The following is a 17,682-nucleotide window of genomic DNA, read 5'->3' as shown; positions in this document are numbered from 1 at the left end:
TAATTTAGGCAAAACCAGGGCATAGCAGTTGGAGGGTGCAGAGCGGATGCGTTAAATTACTGCTGGTTGCTCATTGGTCAAGCAAATTTTTCAGCGAGTGACTAAGTGCTCTGTAATATGGATAAAGTATGTATTTTTATATTCTAATCACAATTTATAATATATCCTGATAGTAATTTTGGTTAAAACTATATGAAATGGCAATTTTCTCTTCTTTTCACTCCTCTTTATTTATAAAACATCATTTGATATAGAAAGCAGTAAAATGAATACAATATAAATGGAATAAAATAAAACCAAGTTATACAGTGGACAAATAAATGCCATTCAAAATATCTGGGAGTACTGCCAATTTTTAAGAAATGCAATAAAGTGCAAAGAAACGGCTTCAAGTAACAATCAAGCATGCCTGCCAGCTAACTACTAAAAGTGCGAGAAAATGAATTGTTTTAAGATCCCAAGTTTTTCAGCTTGTTGAGAAGGCTCTGGTTTATCCGACCGTGGCCTCTGTTGGCACTAAGGGACACCATGTAAAAGGAATATGTAGATAAGAGTTGTGTTGATGGTTTATGCAAGTAAACATTTGGATGGGGGTTTGCTCTGTTTGCTATGCTGTAATGTGTATAAAAAAGAAATGCAAGACGGCTTCTTTGGAATACCACACACTGACGAACCCTGACTATTGTGAACAGTCGGCCCCCACACCGACCTGACCAAATTCTTCTTTTATAATTTCTTAAAGTATATATCTGAATACTACACATCTTAACCTTTTTGCTGTGTATTATTGCTGCACTGTTACTACTTGTGTCTCCACCATACTGCAGCAGTCAGTTTGTTTCTTTTTTGTACACTACTATTCAAGGAACAATTTGTTATTTTTTTTTGTTATACACAGGAGCCATTATAAGCCGCTGTGCTATCGCAGTAGCTTCTTTCATTAGGACACTGATTTACTTTGCAGCGGGGCATCAGAGGGTAAGGGATATGACCGTGTCGCTAACTTCCATATCCATCTGTCCTCGGTTTTATTTATTTATTTTAAACTTGTAAGTTTTGTGTTGACTTCCAATTTGTGTCTCTTGCCAAATGTGTCCCTTACTCCCTTGTGGTGAAAAGGGAGGAAAAATAGCGAAGCGCTATGTTGAATTTTATCACGGCTCAGTTGACCTGTATAGGGTAAAAAATGGTTGCAATATGGCAACATTCCAGACAGCATATTTCTGTTCTACGTTAAGGTCTGTTACGTGTTCATTGTGTGTGTGTGTGTGTGTGTGTGTGTGTGTTTTTTTTTAACTGCACTAATGAATATTATCTTATATGCATTCTCTGCTCCCAATTCTGATGTCAACAATAATTACGCCTTCTATAAAAGGGTTGTGATTGAAAGACTGCTGTTCTCCTTTTTTAAGTGGTCTTGTTAGTCGGCTGATTTCATGATCTCCTGCATTCAGATTCAATTTAATAATTAACGCATGAGGTGTAACTCAAAACCTGCATGAAGCGAGTCGCAGCAGTAGCATATGCATATTTTGTATTTTCCCAGAAGAAATAGTGCCAAAAAAAAGTATTTTCAGACGTTGCTTTTTTGCTCCTCAGATATTATGCAGAGATCAGTTGCTGAACTTTTAGAATGTTGATTTACCGGTTTCTTGCAGGCACAGAGACTTGAATCAGTTAAGAAGGATCCAAACTTCTAAATACCACATTGACTTTGACCTATGGTACATGTAATGTGCATTACTAGTTTCTACACGCGTTTTGCTCTCCCCTATAACAAATAAAATTCACGTGACCGCTAGTATAAAAGAACCAAAACTGCGACTGATCTTTAAAATGTTCTTCCCCAGGGGAAAAGGGCCGTTGAAGAATACATCTGATGTGATCAGCGCTGCCAAGAAAATTGCAGAGGCGGGATCAAGAATGGACAAGTTGGGTCGCACCATTGCCGACAATGTAAGTTATTACTCTACAACTCGGGTCGGAGCTCTCTGCTGTCCTGCTCGTGACATTTAATTTTGATTGCTGAATTCACGAAACAATTTTGTTAGTTTTCGCCCTGTTTTACACCATCCCGCCTAAATCTCACAAAAGGCTCACACTATAGAGTCCTGCTGATGTTAACAGTTGCCATGATTTGTTATTCATGAAGACCCCCGTACTAACATTAACCACTTTCTCTCAGGAGTAGTGCTCACTCCCTTTTCCTTGGCCTTTCGCCTTCCTACTCCCCTTAACTCCTGATTCCATCACATCTCAACATATATTTCTTACCCATGAGATGATGGCTCTCAACATAGGGAAACAGCCATTCAATTATCTATGGCTTCATGTTTCACTTATATACTTGAACTGTACTACTCCTCAGGGAGTCACTGTACATGATTTATGCCCAGAACTATTCATGTGCCCTATGTCTTCAGCAAACTTATCTCCTTTTTCAGCAATGTACATACATGTATTTATTGTAAAATCACAGTTTTGATGTTTGCTACTTGTCTGACTGATCTTCTGAGACTGCTTGAGTGGCTGAGATGCACCCACCGGCTTTCCAGTGTCTCTTTTCAAGAACATGACGCCACTTGGGAAAGAAGAGTGGCGCAAAAAAGCCACCACTGCATTTCAATTTTGAAAATATTGAAAGTGTTGGACCTCTTTGCGCTACTGAAATCATAATGGCAGAAAAGATCCATCTTCAAGTTTAAATTCTTTATCAGGGACTTCTACTGCACCATTAGTGGGTTTTATGTGGTAGTGGCCATTAAATATTTTTTTTACATATTGGCCTTCCCCACCTTTGCTGTCGTATGTAAGAGTGAGAAACACTTTAACAACCTTTTCCCAAAAAAAAACAACAAAAAAAACCGGTGCTTGCCTCAAGTGCTCTTAAATCCATATTACTGGCCCACATCCATTGCAATATCAGTCTTACCAGTTTTTGACTTGATTTCAATTGAATAATTTCAATTTGAAAGAATTGTGGTTTCAGTGTGTTCTTTTTATGCCTCACTGACATTGTTTTGAAGATGCTTATTCACGTTAATGAAAACAGTGCTATCCCCAACAGAAAACAGATGGGCTACTGTGCAGGTCTGATTGTGCACATACTGTATCTGTACATCTCATGTATTAGACTCTAGTGGCTAGTTTATTCTCCCAACAATTTAGTATTTTATTTTTATTTTTCCGCTATTTGTTTTTCGTACATTTACATTAACGCAATTGGTGCTTTTCCGAATGTTGTTTAAAGAAATGTAACCGTTTGGTGCAGAGCACCCTCGGGCACAAAGCCCATCTAGTTTACAAAGCTCAAACAACTACGTGACACTCTCTCATAACACTGCCCGTCATATTTTGGCATAACATGCCAGAAAGAGAGATTGGAAGGTAGAGAGAGTGGACAGTGCATTTCTGTAGAAAGGGGAACATCCCTCCTGAGAGATGAATCCATTAAATGTGCTTTGCCCTTTTAATTAGCAGTATAATTGCCAGGTGGCGCTTTCTAAACTGCATGCATTTACTCACACAGTATACGTATATTTAGGACATTTCTCCAACAAAGCATAGCGACGCCGCAGGCCTGCTAATAGCAAAAGGCGCGCCGTGTATGATGTCTGCATACTCCAGCAGCAATAGTTAAGTGAATCACCACTAAGATGCATACATACTGACAGCAGAGCAAAGGCAATGCTCATTAACCTAGTCATATTAATCACATGCACTCCGTGCTTCTGGCGGAGAGGGCCGACGAGATTTTACTCCTCATATAAAACATCAGCAGATGGTCTCACATTGATGGCACAGCATCTCACCCCTCATTCTCCTTCACAAGACTTTGTTGCGCTGTATTTCTTCATGTGCTTGCCGTGATCGTAGACATGCGGGGGAATTTTTGTGTTTTTGAGAAGCAAAATGTGTAATGAAGCCTGATTTACAGTGGAAATAAGTGAGACGGGTAGACCTAAGCGGTAGGATTTAGGTCAGTGTCGTGTGTAGGGTCTGCACTGCAGCTTATTAAGAATTTATCACCAGCCTTTGCAGGGCATCTTGGAATTCCATCAAAGTCTGCTGGTAAACAAATAATATGGTGTAATTGAGATTTTGAATCACCATCAAATGTCTGTTTCTTGCCTGTTTGCCACTTAAATAAGTATGTGCACAAGCAAACACGTTTTTGTCCTCTTAATGTATGCTGACATACATAGTGTACTATTCCAATTTGCATTCAATCAGTGGAAATTTATAGTGATCCATGGGCTATGTCGCTGGACAGAGTCTAATCCTGGCTCTGGCTTGAGACGCTCAACAGCAGGCGGGCAGGGTTGTAAATTACCTACTGCATTGGAGAAGCAAAATCACCCAGTGAAGCCCATCATTTCTCAGCTCGGCAGTTCAAGGGTCATCTTTCAGCCAATAAGACTTGAGTCCAATTAAGAGGTCACCGCATTTGTTGGTTGAGACATTCATCAATATACAATTGATTGTTTTGAAAGGTGTTCACACATGTCAATACTCTTTTTGGATGTTTTTTTTTTCTTCCTTCCATTGATCCTTCAACGGGCCACAAACTATCAATATAATCAATTACTTTGCCTATGAAGCTATGCAATACTGTGAAATGACATGATACATCAGTCTGTTCTCAATCTGTTGAGAGTATTTGACAAAATCTCAGTCAAATCAAAATGTGAAAATAAATACATTTCTAACGGTTGAAAATTAGAAGAAAAAAAATCCGAGGGGGAAAAAAAACTACAGTATTTTTCAAGTGAGATGTTTCAACAAGGGTGGAAACGCGCATGTAAATTCAAATTACCCTCAGGCTAAACCTCTTCATCATCAACTCAACAACCCTTGTTGAGGAATATGAGCCTGTCAACATGTCATCACACAGCCAAATGATTGTCTGTCCAGAAGCTGCTTTGAAGCTACAGAATGATTTTAATTCCAAGAAATAAATAGTTCTCCCCATAAAATGTCACTCAGCGTTCTCCCTGTTTTGCTGTATGGCAAACAAAGCGAAGTGCAACAAACTGTTTGCACAAAAATTTGTTTCATCAGCTGCATGCTTCCACGTAGTCAATAAAATGCCCGAAAGTAGCAGCATTAAAGTAAAACAAAACAAATCAAAAAACTGTTGGCCTGAGCAGTACATAGTTGACTTATGTTGTTTTAATTCTATATATTAATATCTTGAATGTTCATATCTAGGTATCGATGCGATAACGATCTATCCTATATCCCTCTATTGTTGTTGGTGTGTCCACTAAACTGTGCTCAACTGAGCAGTAGTGAATCAGTATTACTTGTTTTTGGACATGATTGATGTCATAGAATAGACCGTAACAATTTTTACTTTGAGATGCACAAAGAGCGTTTGAACAAATCCGACCGGAAACCGAAAACCCCTCGGTTCAATTCTCTGTGGCACTCACCAACAGGTTGTTGGCAGCGGCTCATTAGAATGCTGCTGTGTCAGTAAATATTGGAAATTGGCATTTCCTCTGGGTGAAGCATCTTAAAGGTCAGCAGCACTGCCTCTCTCTGCGGCGTGTAATAGAATTCCGCAAAACGGCGTGGCATTACCAATGATTGGACCTGACCTTCCTGATCATCATTTATATCATGGACATTAGCCAGTGCGTGGAACAGTGAATCTTTTTGTTCAACATACTGCTTTGTCATTCTTTTTACATTAGCTCCACATTGGCTGTCGTTTTACTGTTATTGAAGTGGTTTTCAAACTTTTAACACTAAATATACAATCTCACAAAAATTACCGCATGAGCATAAAACATAAATATACAATAGTATAGTATGCTTAAGTGTTTTGTTGTCTTTGTAAAGTACTTAATGGCTACAACATATTTTGTCAAAATTAATTGATAAGTAATCAATTTATCAAATTCATTGACAGCTATTTAAATAATCGTAATCGTTTGGAGCCATTTTTTTTATTTAAAATGGTCAAAATCCTCTGATTTCAGCATATCAAACAGTAATTATTCACTGATTTCTCTATTCCTTCATGAAAGAAGACTGATTATATTATGTTTACTCAAAGACATTTGCAAACATCTGTGCTCTAATTTCATCAGGAAAAAAGTGTATTTCTATCTGTTTCGGTTTTGCAGCAATTAGCATGAGAATATAGCTAAGTTGCAATATTATTCACAAATCTCTTTAAAACGGGGGGGGGGGGGGGGCTTTTTGCAACATGGCCCTGGTTGATCTCTTATACTCTGCTGGCCGTTTTTGTAATAACTACCATTGCTTCAAGCATTCTTTTCAGTTTAAAGGCTGCATCAAAGCCTTCTGTATGTTCTAGCATACAAACAATCATATAAATGTTTTTGGAACCATGATAATGTTTAAGATAGAACATGTATATATATGATTTGGGGAGCAAATGAGTTAAACAGTAATCGGGAAAAAATGCTTTTGTTAATGCACTTAAATGCAAAATTTAAAATCTGAGCAACAATAGAATCAAATTAATCGCTAGATTAATCAATTCTAACAATATTGGCTAGTGACAACACTACTTCTCTCTTCTCTTGCTGAACTGTTTTCATAAAGTCAGCTACAGGTTCTTTTTTTTTTTTTTTTTTTTTTTTTTTTTTTGGTGCCACTGTTATCAAATTCCTAATCTCAGCAATCAAAGGAATCATTGATTTAATAAGCCATTTGCAGCTTCACTGTACAGATCCGTGTGTCGTGTTTTTAGGCTTGCATGATTTGAGATTATATTGATTATGCCTACTGGTAGAGTCAACCAGCTAGTATCCAGGCGCACATGGTCAGCAGGTGGGCCAGGGCTGCAACAAGTCACCTTTATCTGAACTAGTCTCAATTAAGAATTTATATCCATCTCCAAAAGCAAATATTTGTTTAGAACAAAAAAAAAAGCAGCAATTCCTTAGGATGATTTCAAATGACAAAAATCCACTGAGTCAGTCGATGCAGTGGAAATGCCAAACTGCAGCCTGCGAATCCCTTCGCAGGTAAGCGCACCAGCCTTGAATTTGCATTATCCAAACAATCTTGGGGGATCTTGTCGCTTGTGCGCAACTTCTGTATGCACTTGTCAGAGTGCGGGCAGCCTCGCAGAGTGAAGCCAGCAGCTGAGGCGAGCACAAGCACAAGTGATGCTTTCACAGCGATCTGCTCTCCGCCGTCTGAATTCTTCCCCAAGCCCTTATTAGCATGGCTGCTGCGCTCAGCCTCATCGCAGGTCTTGGCGTGCGTGCATGTGTGTAAGTGTGCGTGCGCACACACATGCAAGGAAATACACACTCTGGGTATTCGTGCAAGCTGCATTTGAATCCTCCTGTTTCCCTTCTCCCCAGTTGGATATCGCTCTTATTTACTTCTCCATACGGTTTCCCCTCTGGCTCACTCTTCATCCGCATGCTTTCTCCAAGTGCTTGTTTTCAGTTTGATGTTTTGCTCTGCTTTTTAACCTTTCTCGTTCCCATTTTCTCCCCCCTACCTTCTATGTATTAGTCCTCATCTGTAAGATGATCATCCCCTGCAGCGCGCTTGCCCCCTCATCTTCTTTTATACTTGTCTTTAATGGAACGCCAACTATTGCATAGGCTTCCTCTCCGCTTGGCTCATATTTCTATTAATCAAGAATGGATAGTGATGATGAAAGAGATTCAGCCCATTTGATTCATACTGTCACTGGGGCATCTATAGGAAAAGGAGCTCAATAAAGGAATATACAGTTGGGGTCTGACGTTTTAAATTGGCTCACTCAACATGACGCTCAATATAATGGCTATATTGGACTTTGAGCGTTGCATCTTTTGGCAATATGATGTGCATATTATTTAGATTAAAACTGTCTTTCTTAACCTTGTTGGAGGTACTGAACTGCACCATTTTTCCTATGCACGTTCACCGAACCCTTCCTTGTTGAAAATATTTGTTTTCAAATTCAAGACATAAATATAGTGTTTACAGGTCAATAAAATGAACAGGGAGAGTAGCCTTTTCATCAAATCTGACTTATTTTACCTTTAATTCAGAAAGTCTTGTATTCCCCATCTCTATGCAACTTCAGGAAGTGTTCCTTTAGTTTTACTCGCGTATTCAACTTGGCATTTCAAATCATGCAGTAAGGGCGCTCCACTCAAGTCTATATTTATAGAGCACTTTAAAACCGCCGCTGCTTTCTTAAGATGGAACCCAGAAGCAACAAATACAATGAAAACGGCATAGGCCCCAGAATTGAACCTTGCGGAACACCATACCGTCCGTTATACATGTGAATTCATATTGCACATATTCATAGGACCACTTATTTTTTTGCACGACATAAGACAGGTTTCAGTCCAAATGTTTTGACATTTTTTAAGCGAAATTACTGAAAATGCGCAAAACAGACATGCGACTTATGGCCTTTTCCATCATCTGTTCTTCTTTTGCGAATATTGAGAAGGGACTGTAGGTGGCGGTATACACCATAGAGAGGTGATCCACCGGTAATTTAAAAGAAGAAGACCAGGAAGCGACTGCGCCGTGCGATGACGTCATATGAGTTTTCTTTTGTAATTCTTGATAAACCGTAGCGTTTCTTTGCTATTTTCCATCTAAAATAGCTTTAATATTCGCTTCTTTAATTAATTCCAAAAATATTTCTGTTTCGTCGTTCCCCCCCAAACATACTTTACTTTATCGTCCGCCCCTGCTTTGAGACGACAAACGTACGTGTGACATAATATCTGGTCAAAAGGTGCGACGTGTGTCCGGTCTTGGCAGCGTTTATTCGCAAAACCTGTTTCTATAGCCAAAATGTGCATTTTCCTTTTTTTCAATATGCTTCAAAATCTACCCCCTCTAAGCATAATTACCTTTTTTGTGAAATTTTGGGCCTTTTAAAAAATATATATATATTTCTAGCTTTTCTATTCAGTTCCACTATAATTAGTATGAATGGATTAAAATAATTAGAAATCGCCACCACTTACCACAGTTGTGTCTCTTCCCAGAAATGTTCTGGACAGGCCAAAACAAATCATTTGGACTTTAACTAGGGATACACTGATACCACTTTTTTTTTTTTTATAGACTTTGAGTACTCATCAATACTAACAAATTTAAAGCATCACGTCTTGCATTTGTTATGAAAATGTTTTATTTTAATCAAATACTGTTTAAAAAAAACTACAAAAACACAAACTTTGAATGATCAGAAGTTGACTAAAAAATGTCCCTCTTGTCACACATATTGTCATCGCTGATGTTTTAACAATTGTTTTTCCAAAAACTTTTGACAGACACTTGCAGTCTGCACACAAGGCATTTGAGTTGTAAAATAAAACTTGTCGGCCAACTGAGCACACCATTGCTTTAATTCCCTTTAAAAAGTGAGACCGGGTCTTTTTTAATGAAGTGTTATGTAGTAGCTGTAGAATTGCCACAGTTAGCCATGTAACAGCGGAGCGATCAAAGGAACCATTGATTTAATGAGCCATTTGCGGTTTCACTGTGTGTACTTAGATGTGCATGGCTTCATCTTTGAGATTATGCAGATATGCTGGCTGGATCAAGCAGGTAGCCTCTGGGGTCTGCAGGGTGGAGTGGGGCCAGGCTTCCGGGCATTTCACTATTTCTCCAACGGAGCTGAGCGGCGAGCGTGGCTGGGGTTCGAAACTTTCTTGCAACGGCCTGTTGACTCTCGTCACAACTCGTTTGTCAGTCCACGGTGCCACATTTTAAATTGTAGTGTTTTTGTATTCAAATCCACTTAACACAAGGTTGTTGACGCCACCTACATCCAAATAGTTTATAGTAAAATTTGCATTCTGTTATTTGAGCCCTCCATGACAAAATGTATTATTTTTGTGAGTGTTTTGAGATGATCATTTTGGCTCCGAGCGTGTTCCCGATGTGGGCGTCTACTTTACCTGTCATGCCGCCGCCAAGTCATCTTTAAAGTGTGGCATCTGTAGAGTAACATAAATATCAAGCTTGCGAAGTGCTAGCAAAAGGTTGAAGTGACAAATTTGATTCATTACAACCTTCCACAAGATTTAAAAAATTAGGGCCTGACTGATAATAAATTTTTTGTAGGCCAACACCAATTTTTGGCAGAAAAAAGTGACTACAGATTAAGCTGCTGATTATTTAAAAAAAAAAAAAAAAAATATATATATATATATATATATATATATTTTAAAAAATGCATAAAATTATCCCCTCATTCATATTTGTGTCAATTGAATGGGATCCTCCCTTGGCTTTTAGCATTAGCACTAGGCGCTAGTGAGGTTTTAGAAACGAAGCATGTTTTGTATTTAAATTTACAGTGGATGTAACTAACTGGGGCGTCATTAAATGCCTTGGGACAACAGAATAACTAGAATAACATACGCGCTATAAACTTGCTAGTTGCTAATGCTACGCAAGCAAAATGGTGCATTCACAGCATTGGAAACTTCAGTTTCAATCATAACATTTGATGGGAAAAATAATGTGATTTGGCCGATTTGTTTTGGCAGATGTCTGAAGGGAATTAATCGTCCGATTATAATCCGCGGCTGATTAATCGGTCGGGCTCTAGTAAAAAACACAAGCGATCAACTGTTACATTGAAACGACCGTAGCAGATTTGTTAACAGACCGTCTTTGTGTCTCTTGCAGTGCCCGGACTCGACCTGTAAGCAGGACCTGCTGGCCTACCTGCAGCGTATCGCCTTGTACTGCCACCAGCTCAACATCTGCAGCAAAGTCAAGGCCGAGGTTCAGAATCTGGGAGGAGAGCTGGTCGTCTCGGGGGTAAGTTCACACTCCTTTTAATCACGGACGCCAAGGAACCATCCATAATTTACTCTCTCCAATGTGCTCAGCCACCAAAGTAACCGAAGAGTTGCGCAGCAGTGAAAAATAATAATGTTAAATGACATATGAAATAAGCCTAACTGAAACGTTTTGACAACCCCTGCGAGGAGAGCCGAGTCGAGTGTGGAACGTCTCAAAGGTAAGCGACTGAATCCCGGGAAGGAGGAAGACGACAAAAGATTCCAAATCGTTCGGTAAAAAAGAGCTTTTCAAATGCCACTCGTTACACGTGCTCGTGTTGTCCGCGGCGCACGTGGCAACAAAACAGCCGGTTGAGAGCGCTTCAGCTCCTGTCACGCGAAATCCGTAAAAACATCGGCTAATTTTGGGAAGTAGCGGTTCGAAACAACACTTCCCGTGACAGATCATCATCCGTTGAAGATTGAAGAATCACCCGTTTTGACTCGACAGGCAACCTTACGTCTCGCACATAATGGTTTGACTTGCTCTTACATTTAACGATATGGGCACATTGTAATAAGTTGCTATGTATTTTTTCATGGCCATATTCCACTTGAACTAATTTATTATTTGCATATGCTTTTGTTGAATTAGTGCTAGTTTGTATTGACTCATCAGAAAGGTAATCGCTTTGTTTTGATAGGAAAGAGATGAGCGATGTTTACAGGCTTGTTAAGGCATTAATTAGCCACTTGCCATTCAACCTGATTTTAATAACGAGCCTCTGCGCATGAAATAATGAATCCCTTTGTCTCCTTTCAGCAAGGCTGGCAGGCGACTGCACTTTCAACACTTAGCATAAAGTGTCACCAACGTCTCGGAGGCTTTTAAATTGTTGAGATTAAATGAGTCTGACCTTTTTTTCTATTCTCGCATATGTTTATATGTCAAAACGTGAAAAGGTTGTTGATTCCAGGCTCCAAACAATGACGCCCTTTGTTTTGCAACATCTCAGAGGGTAACATTTATTTTTTTCTCCTTCCTTTCTCTCTCTCTCTCTCTCTCTCTCTCTCTCTCTCTCGCTCTCACATGAACAGCTGGACAGCGCCATGTCCCTCATTCAGGCGGCGAAGAATCTGATGAACACGGTGGTGTCCACCGTGAAGGCGTCGTACGTGGCCTCCACCAAGTACCAGAAGAGCAAAGGCATGGAGGCCCTGAACATGCCGGCCATTTCCTGGAGGATGAAGGCACCCGAGAAGAAGCCGCTGGTGAAGCGGGAGAAACAAGATGACGGCCAAACCAACCGCGTCAAGAGATCCTCGCACAAGAAGCACGTCAACCCCGTGCAGGCTCTCAGCGAGTTTAAAGCCATGGATAGTATTTAGAGCCAACTCTGTTTTGTTGATGTATAGAAGATCGAGTTTGGCATTTTATTCAAGAGCTTTTAACGTTTTTTTTTTTGTGTGTGTGAGAAAATTGTTATATTCCCATAGGTGTATATGTGCCTCATCTCAATTCCAGAAGACTGCTGTGTGGAAAATAGTAAGGGATCAATTGGACATTGTATTTTCACATTTGTTTTCTGTTGTGTATGTCTGACCTAATTCCACAAGGCGATTCTCATTTCGGTTGTGTTATTACCATGCTGGGGTTCTCTGGTGTTTTTTTTTCCTTCTCTTATTTGATTATAGTTCCAACTATGCAAACTCCCACTGGCCTAATTTCGACTGGAGCAATAATTGTTGTGAGATTTGAATGTGTCATGGCCCAACTAGACCAAGCCAAAGTCAGTTCTATATATTTGTACCCCTTCACACTCCATGACACATTCTCTCCTTTTTGTTGTTTCCCTCCCATGTAACTGAGCCGCATTTAAGCCAAATGGCTCCGCTCCTTCAGTTCAGCTCTGAGCATTTGAGACTTATCGATGCAGTCTTCTAAAAGCCAGTGGGCCAAACAATCAGTGAAGTACGCCGTTTTTTCTCGCAGAGCTTCGTTTTCTGTCAATGAGACCAACCTCCAGAGTTGAGAGAATGGGTCCAAATTGAGGTATCAATACTTTTGCTCGACTCAGTCAGGGAGGAAGGCATGGAAAGAAAAGCACAGGTTTCTTCCCTTATATGACCATTTGTTGTGCTAAAAGTGTGAACGCTGGTCCAGATTCAAAATGGTGAACTTGGAAGCATCTCACAAGTTGTTAAAGCTTTAAGTTAAGATGTCACAACTTTTTGACGGCATTAATTGTGAGGCTTTTTGGAAATTTCTTTAAGTCTGGTTTAGCTTCCCGTTCAAATTCTGTTTTGCCCGTTTGGCTTTAGTTAACTAATCCCAGATGGGCATGTATGTGCTCACTTGAAGCTTCTTTTTTTTTTTTTTTTGGGTCTTCTTTCATGCACAACCAATCTCAGTTTTTGATTTTCCCCTTGGTTTGTGTTTTGCTGTATTTGATTTTGGAATAGATATAAGTAAACAACTTTGCTGTGCATTGCTTTTTTTTTTTTGTCTTTATAGCTGACCTGTTAGCACGCATAAACTGAATAAAACAATCCTCCCTAAAATGTTTCCTACCCTCAATTGATTCCTGGCTTCATTGTGCTTGCTTGATAAATTGTGACGTAAGAAGTAAAATATTTTTTTACCAGTAATCACTCCTAGTAGTTTGAAGAAAGATCAAGTAGACAACGCAAAACAATCTCATAACTGCAAACAGATGGGCAGATTGGGCGCAACTTCATGCTGGCATGGCCGCTTTAGAACGCCTTGTTGTCAGCCATGAGTGCACGCGGTTCATTGAGAGAAGGTGGAGGAGCGAGGAGGGAAAAAACTTGATTTGTTTTAAAAAGCACATCTCCAGCACTTGGTTAGATAAGTATTTTCCTCTATTGTTACTCCCCGTGCACTTTGACAGTCTGTTTTTTTCCCCTTCCAGATTTGTCACATACCGCTTCTTTCATCTCAGGTTTTTTTTTGCCTCACTCGAGTCTCTGCTTTTTTTTTTTTTACATGTTACCTGCACTAAGTTTCCACTGAATATCAACAATCAGACAGCTCTTGTAATCACCAAGCAAGAGCTGCCTGATTGCACGTCTGAGTTGGAATGATTTAAAGCCAGCCCTTCTAATCCGACAATTTTGTCGGAGCATGCCATTCATGTCAAACGATTTTCAAACTAATCTAGAACCTGACATCTTTAGGGGTCTCGTACATGAAGAGAATCAGTATGTGTTGGCGTTAAGGCGGACTTAATTAGCATGCTGTGTGCATGTCGGAGTGCTATTTCAGCTTGTAGCTCGCATTAATGTGCAGGACTAGATTCCCAAAATGGTCCATTTAATCCCACTCGTATTCATTTGCTTGATTTAAAATGTAATGCGTCTACTTGTTCCTAATGAGTGTCCACATAGGAGATACATTTCTAGAGTAATATCCATTGTGATTTGAAATAGAAGCGTCGCACAGATTTTTTTTTTCTTTGCACCCTTTGTCGTAATCCGAGGACCACGGTAGGAGTTTTGGATTTTTCATTATAGTTAGTTTTTATTTCGTTAGTTTTTAGAGTAGGTTTGTTTTAATTTTTGAATTATTATTTTTATTTACTTAATGGTTTACAGTGGTTATTTGCGCTTATGTGGCAGTTAGTAAAGAATACGAAACTCTTACTTAACTCTATAACGCCAATTCCTATCGTATTAATTACAAGACATTTTGAGCCCTCTATTTCATGAGTATAATATTTTTTTCCCATTAAAACTCTGACATATGCATTACATGGATAATCCTTTATCAGCCAGCTGATGGCTTTTCCAGCGACTTTGCAAGATCGAGACACGGATACTTATTAATTTGGGGAAATGTTATATTATATTTTTGACAGTTATAAATGTACAAATTTAAAGCATTGTGACCGAATGTATCAAATATGACACACCAAAAGTCATATACAAGTTGATTAACTTATTCACTGCCATTGACGGCTATAGACGTTAAAAATTAATTTGAACTATTTCTATTAGTTGAATTTTTTTTTCCACTTTTGCTAACAAGAGTATGAAAACCTAGATTTTTTTTTATTGTACATTCAGAACAGATATAAAATGTGTGATTAATCGTTAGTTAACTAGTGAAGTCATGTGATTAATTACCAAAAAAATAAAAAAATTATCGCCTGATAATTAAAACATTTATTAAAAATAAGGGGCGTCAGACGATTAAAATTTGTATTCGCAATTAATCGCATGACTTAATAGTTGACTCGTGATTAATCGCACATTTTATATCTGTTATAAATGTACAATAAAAAGGTTTTCATAAAAAATTTAATGAAATGAAAAAAAGTTACTAATAGAAAAATTCACATGAATGTTTGACGTCTAGTCTTCAATGGCAGTGAATGAGTTAAAAGTTTGTTTGTTCAAAAGGAGCAACTCAATTTACAAAGAATCAGAATTGTATTTCATATCTTTCATGGTTCAGGCATATTGCACGTACAGTTTTTGTCCTGATGACAAGAGCCGACTTGCGTTTCAAAGTTTTCCTATGTGAGAAATTATTCCATATATTTAGTTGCAATCTGCTCCGACTGCATTTGTAAACATTGCCTTGATTTTTATCAGGGTTACGACCTGCATTATTTGTTCAATACCCATAGTCTTTTTTTTTTTTTTCTCTTCCGGTCATATCTTTTTATTGACAATCTCCCAATATACAGTGTACATGCGCAACAAATAGAGACGAGCCTGTCGAGGGAGATCTTGTCACACCTGTGATTGTTCTCGGTGAATTTATGATGCCTTTGTGGCCGGCGGAGCTCCTGTTTGGGAGGACTTCTGTTTTGTGTGTGTCAGCTGTTCACTTCACTGTATTAGACACACACTACTAACACTGCGGCTTATTTTTCACCGGTGTATGAATAGCTTTTTCCATAAAATTGCACTCTGCGGTCATTTGAATTGCTATTGTTATATAAAATTACATATGCTGCGCGGGAGGTTTTAATCCATGGAGTCCTCCGAATGTCTTTCTTGCATCCCACAGTTTAACAGTATTTACAATCCTGCAGGCGGCATATGGCTGTTAAGGAAATGATTTTTGGCATCTTTTGTTTATTCTTAAAATATATTTTTTTGTTAAATCACTTTAATGTGCTTAGCAGTGTCGCCACAAGTAACTTGAAAAGGTAACTTAGTTACATAACTTCCTCACTTGTTTCTAACCTTCATTATTATTATACTTATTATTATCAAAACCCCACTTGGGCAACTCTTCAGTTAGTGCAGCGGAGCTTTGACCGGTATACAGGAGGCGATGGTTCGAATCCCACCTTAGACAGATTGCAGTTCAAGTGTTCTTTTTATTCATTTATCTTTCAACTACAATTAATACTTTGTCATTTTTACTTAATTTATCTTTCAACTTGATTTTAAAAGTAACTTATTGATTACGTGATTTAAAAAGTAATAATTAGATTACAGTTACTTAATTAGTTACTTTATTAATTACTTTCAGCAGATGCCAAAGACACCGTTTAACAGAATGACAGCTGTTTTTTTTAGTTTTTTTTTACTGGAAGTGCATTTTTTATGTTAAAAGGTAATGAAACAAATTTTACTTAACATAATAAATTGTTTTATTTTTTTTAAAATGTGCATGGATTTCACTGAATACACTTTAAAAAAATAAATAGATAAATAAATAAAAACTTTTTTTAATTAAAAAAAAGTATCTTTTACTTCACTTAGCATATAGTAATTTTATTTAAGTATATATAATGTAAAATAAAGGAAGTAGTTTTACCTCATATTTTTAACTGTTAATGCTGTGTTGGTAAAACCTTTTGTACATTTTGTTTACATAAATATAACCCAAATAAATTCATTTTAAAGCTAAATAACAGTCTACAGCACTGAGACCAGTCAACCAGCCTTAAAATTGTCATCCTTAACGAACATAAACTCAACATAGCGATTGTATTTCTCTCTCATCCTTCATCGGTATGTTCACGTGAGTCGTGATGTGACGTCAAACCCCGCAGACGATAAGTCGAAGATGACCTCATCCCATAATATATAGTAAATTTAATCAGACTACTATACTGTATTTGAAACAGTATTGCATTAGCATTAGCGACTATTAGCATAAATGCCATATGGCTATATTTCATGTATTTGCTAAGTCTATGCTAAAAAAACTCACTCCTCTTACTTTCAGGGGGAGCTTCAATACAATAAAATAATCACAAAATGAAAAAACCAAAACCAAAATTACCTGCCAATATAAATCTCAAGTAATTTAAAAACAAGGAAAAACAGTCCGTTGCCAGAACGAGTGGCATAAGGCTTAGCTAACGTGTTTGTAACTTTGGTACGTGCTCATCCTGCTCGCGTTGAACACAGCGGCTCTGTAAATATGGCTGCTCCCCAGAGACCACTTGAGACTTGACAGATAATAAGTAGATGGGCTCCTGTGATGTGAAACAAGAAAGCTAAATCTGCCAAGGCCTTGAAGAGCTAACAGGCGGGATGAAGCATTTGAATGACGATGGGATGCAAAAGCACAGGAGCCCCTTTCCACTCTCGTGGCTGCCCTGCCGTGTCACCCAAATTAAGATTTATAAATCACGGTGTGACACTTTAATCTATAGGTTAGCTTTTCTCAGCCCTGCCTGTTATATTACAATTAATGGAGCTAAGGTAGTGTTTAGAAAAGGCGAGCAGGCGGGGCGGGAGGTTTTCCGGCGCTAAGCTATGTTGAGCTATTGCTAACCTCAGAGCTACAGAGGCTTTTGACAGTATTAACCCGGAATCAAGTGGGAGAGATGTGAGCCTTTAAGACCGAGAGTCTGACACTTCGGTCACTTCTCTGATAGACGGACTTGGCACTGTTTGGGTTTAGAGAAGTGCCAAAGTTGAACACGATCTATTCCATCAAGCT

General features: G+C 38.5%; 1 protein-coding gene across 1 annotated transcript in view; it reads left to right on the top strand.

Moving 5' to 3' along the window:
• ctnna1 (catenin (cadherin-associated protein), alpha 1) overlaps window positions 1-13,310 on the top strand; it is a 44,853-nt gene extending 31,543 nt beyond the window's left edge. The window contains exons 16-18 of the mRNA XM_086085504.1: window positions 1,851-1,956; window positions 10,651-10,785; window positions 11,847-13,310. Coding sequence (XP_085941630.1) covers window positions 1,851-1,956; window positions 10,651-10,785; window positions 11,847-12,137 — 532 coding nt within the window. The 3' untranslated portion in view covers window positions 12,138-13,310. The remainder of the gene's footprint in view (window positions 1-1,850; window positions 1,957-10,650; window positions 10,786-11,846) is intronic.
• Window positions 13,311-17,682: the final 4,372 nt, after the last annotated feature.

The sequence above is a fragment of the Leptonotus elevatus genome, chromosome 9 (genome assembly GCF_054856555.1).
Source record: "Leptonotus elevatus isolate MCC_2025b chromosome 9, RoL_Lele_1.0, whole genome shotgun sequence".
Classification (NCBI taxonomy): Eukaryota; Metazoa; Chordata; class Actinopteri; order Syngnathiformes; family Syngnathidae; genus Leptonotus; species Leptonotus elevatus.
Note: the sequence above shows the minus strand (reverse complement) of the source record. Positions and strands in the feature narration are given on the sequence as shown.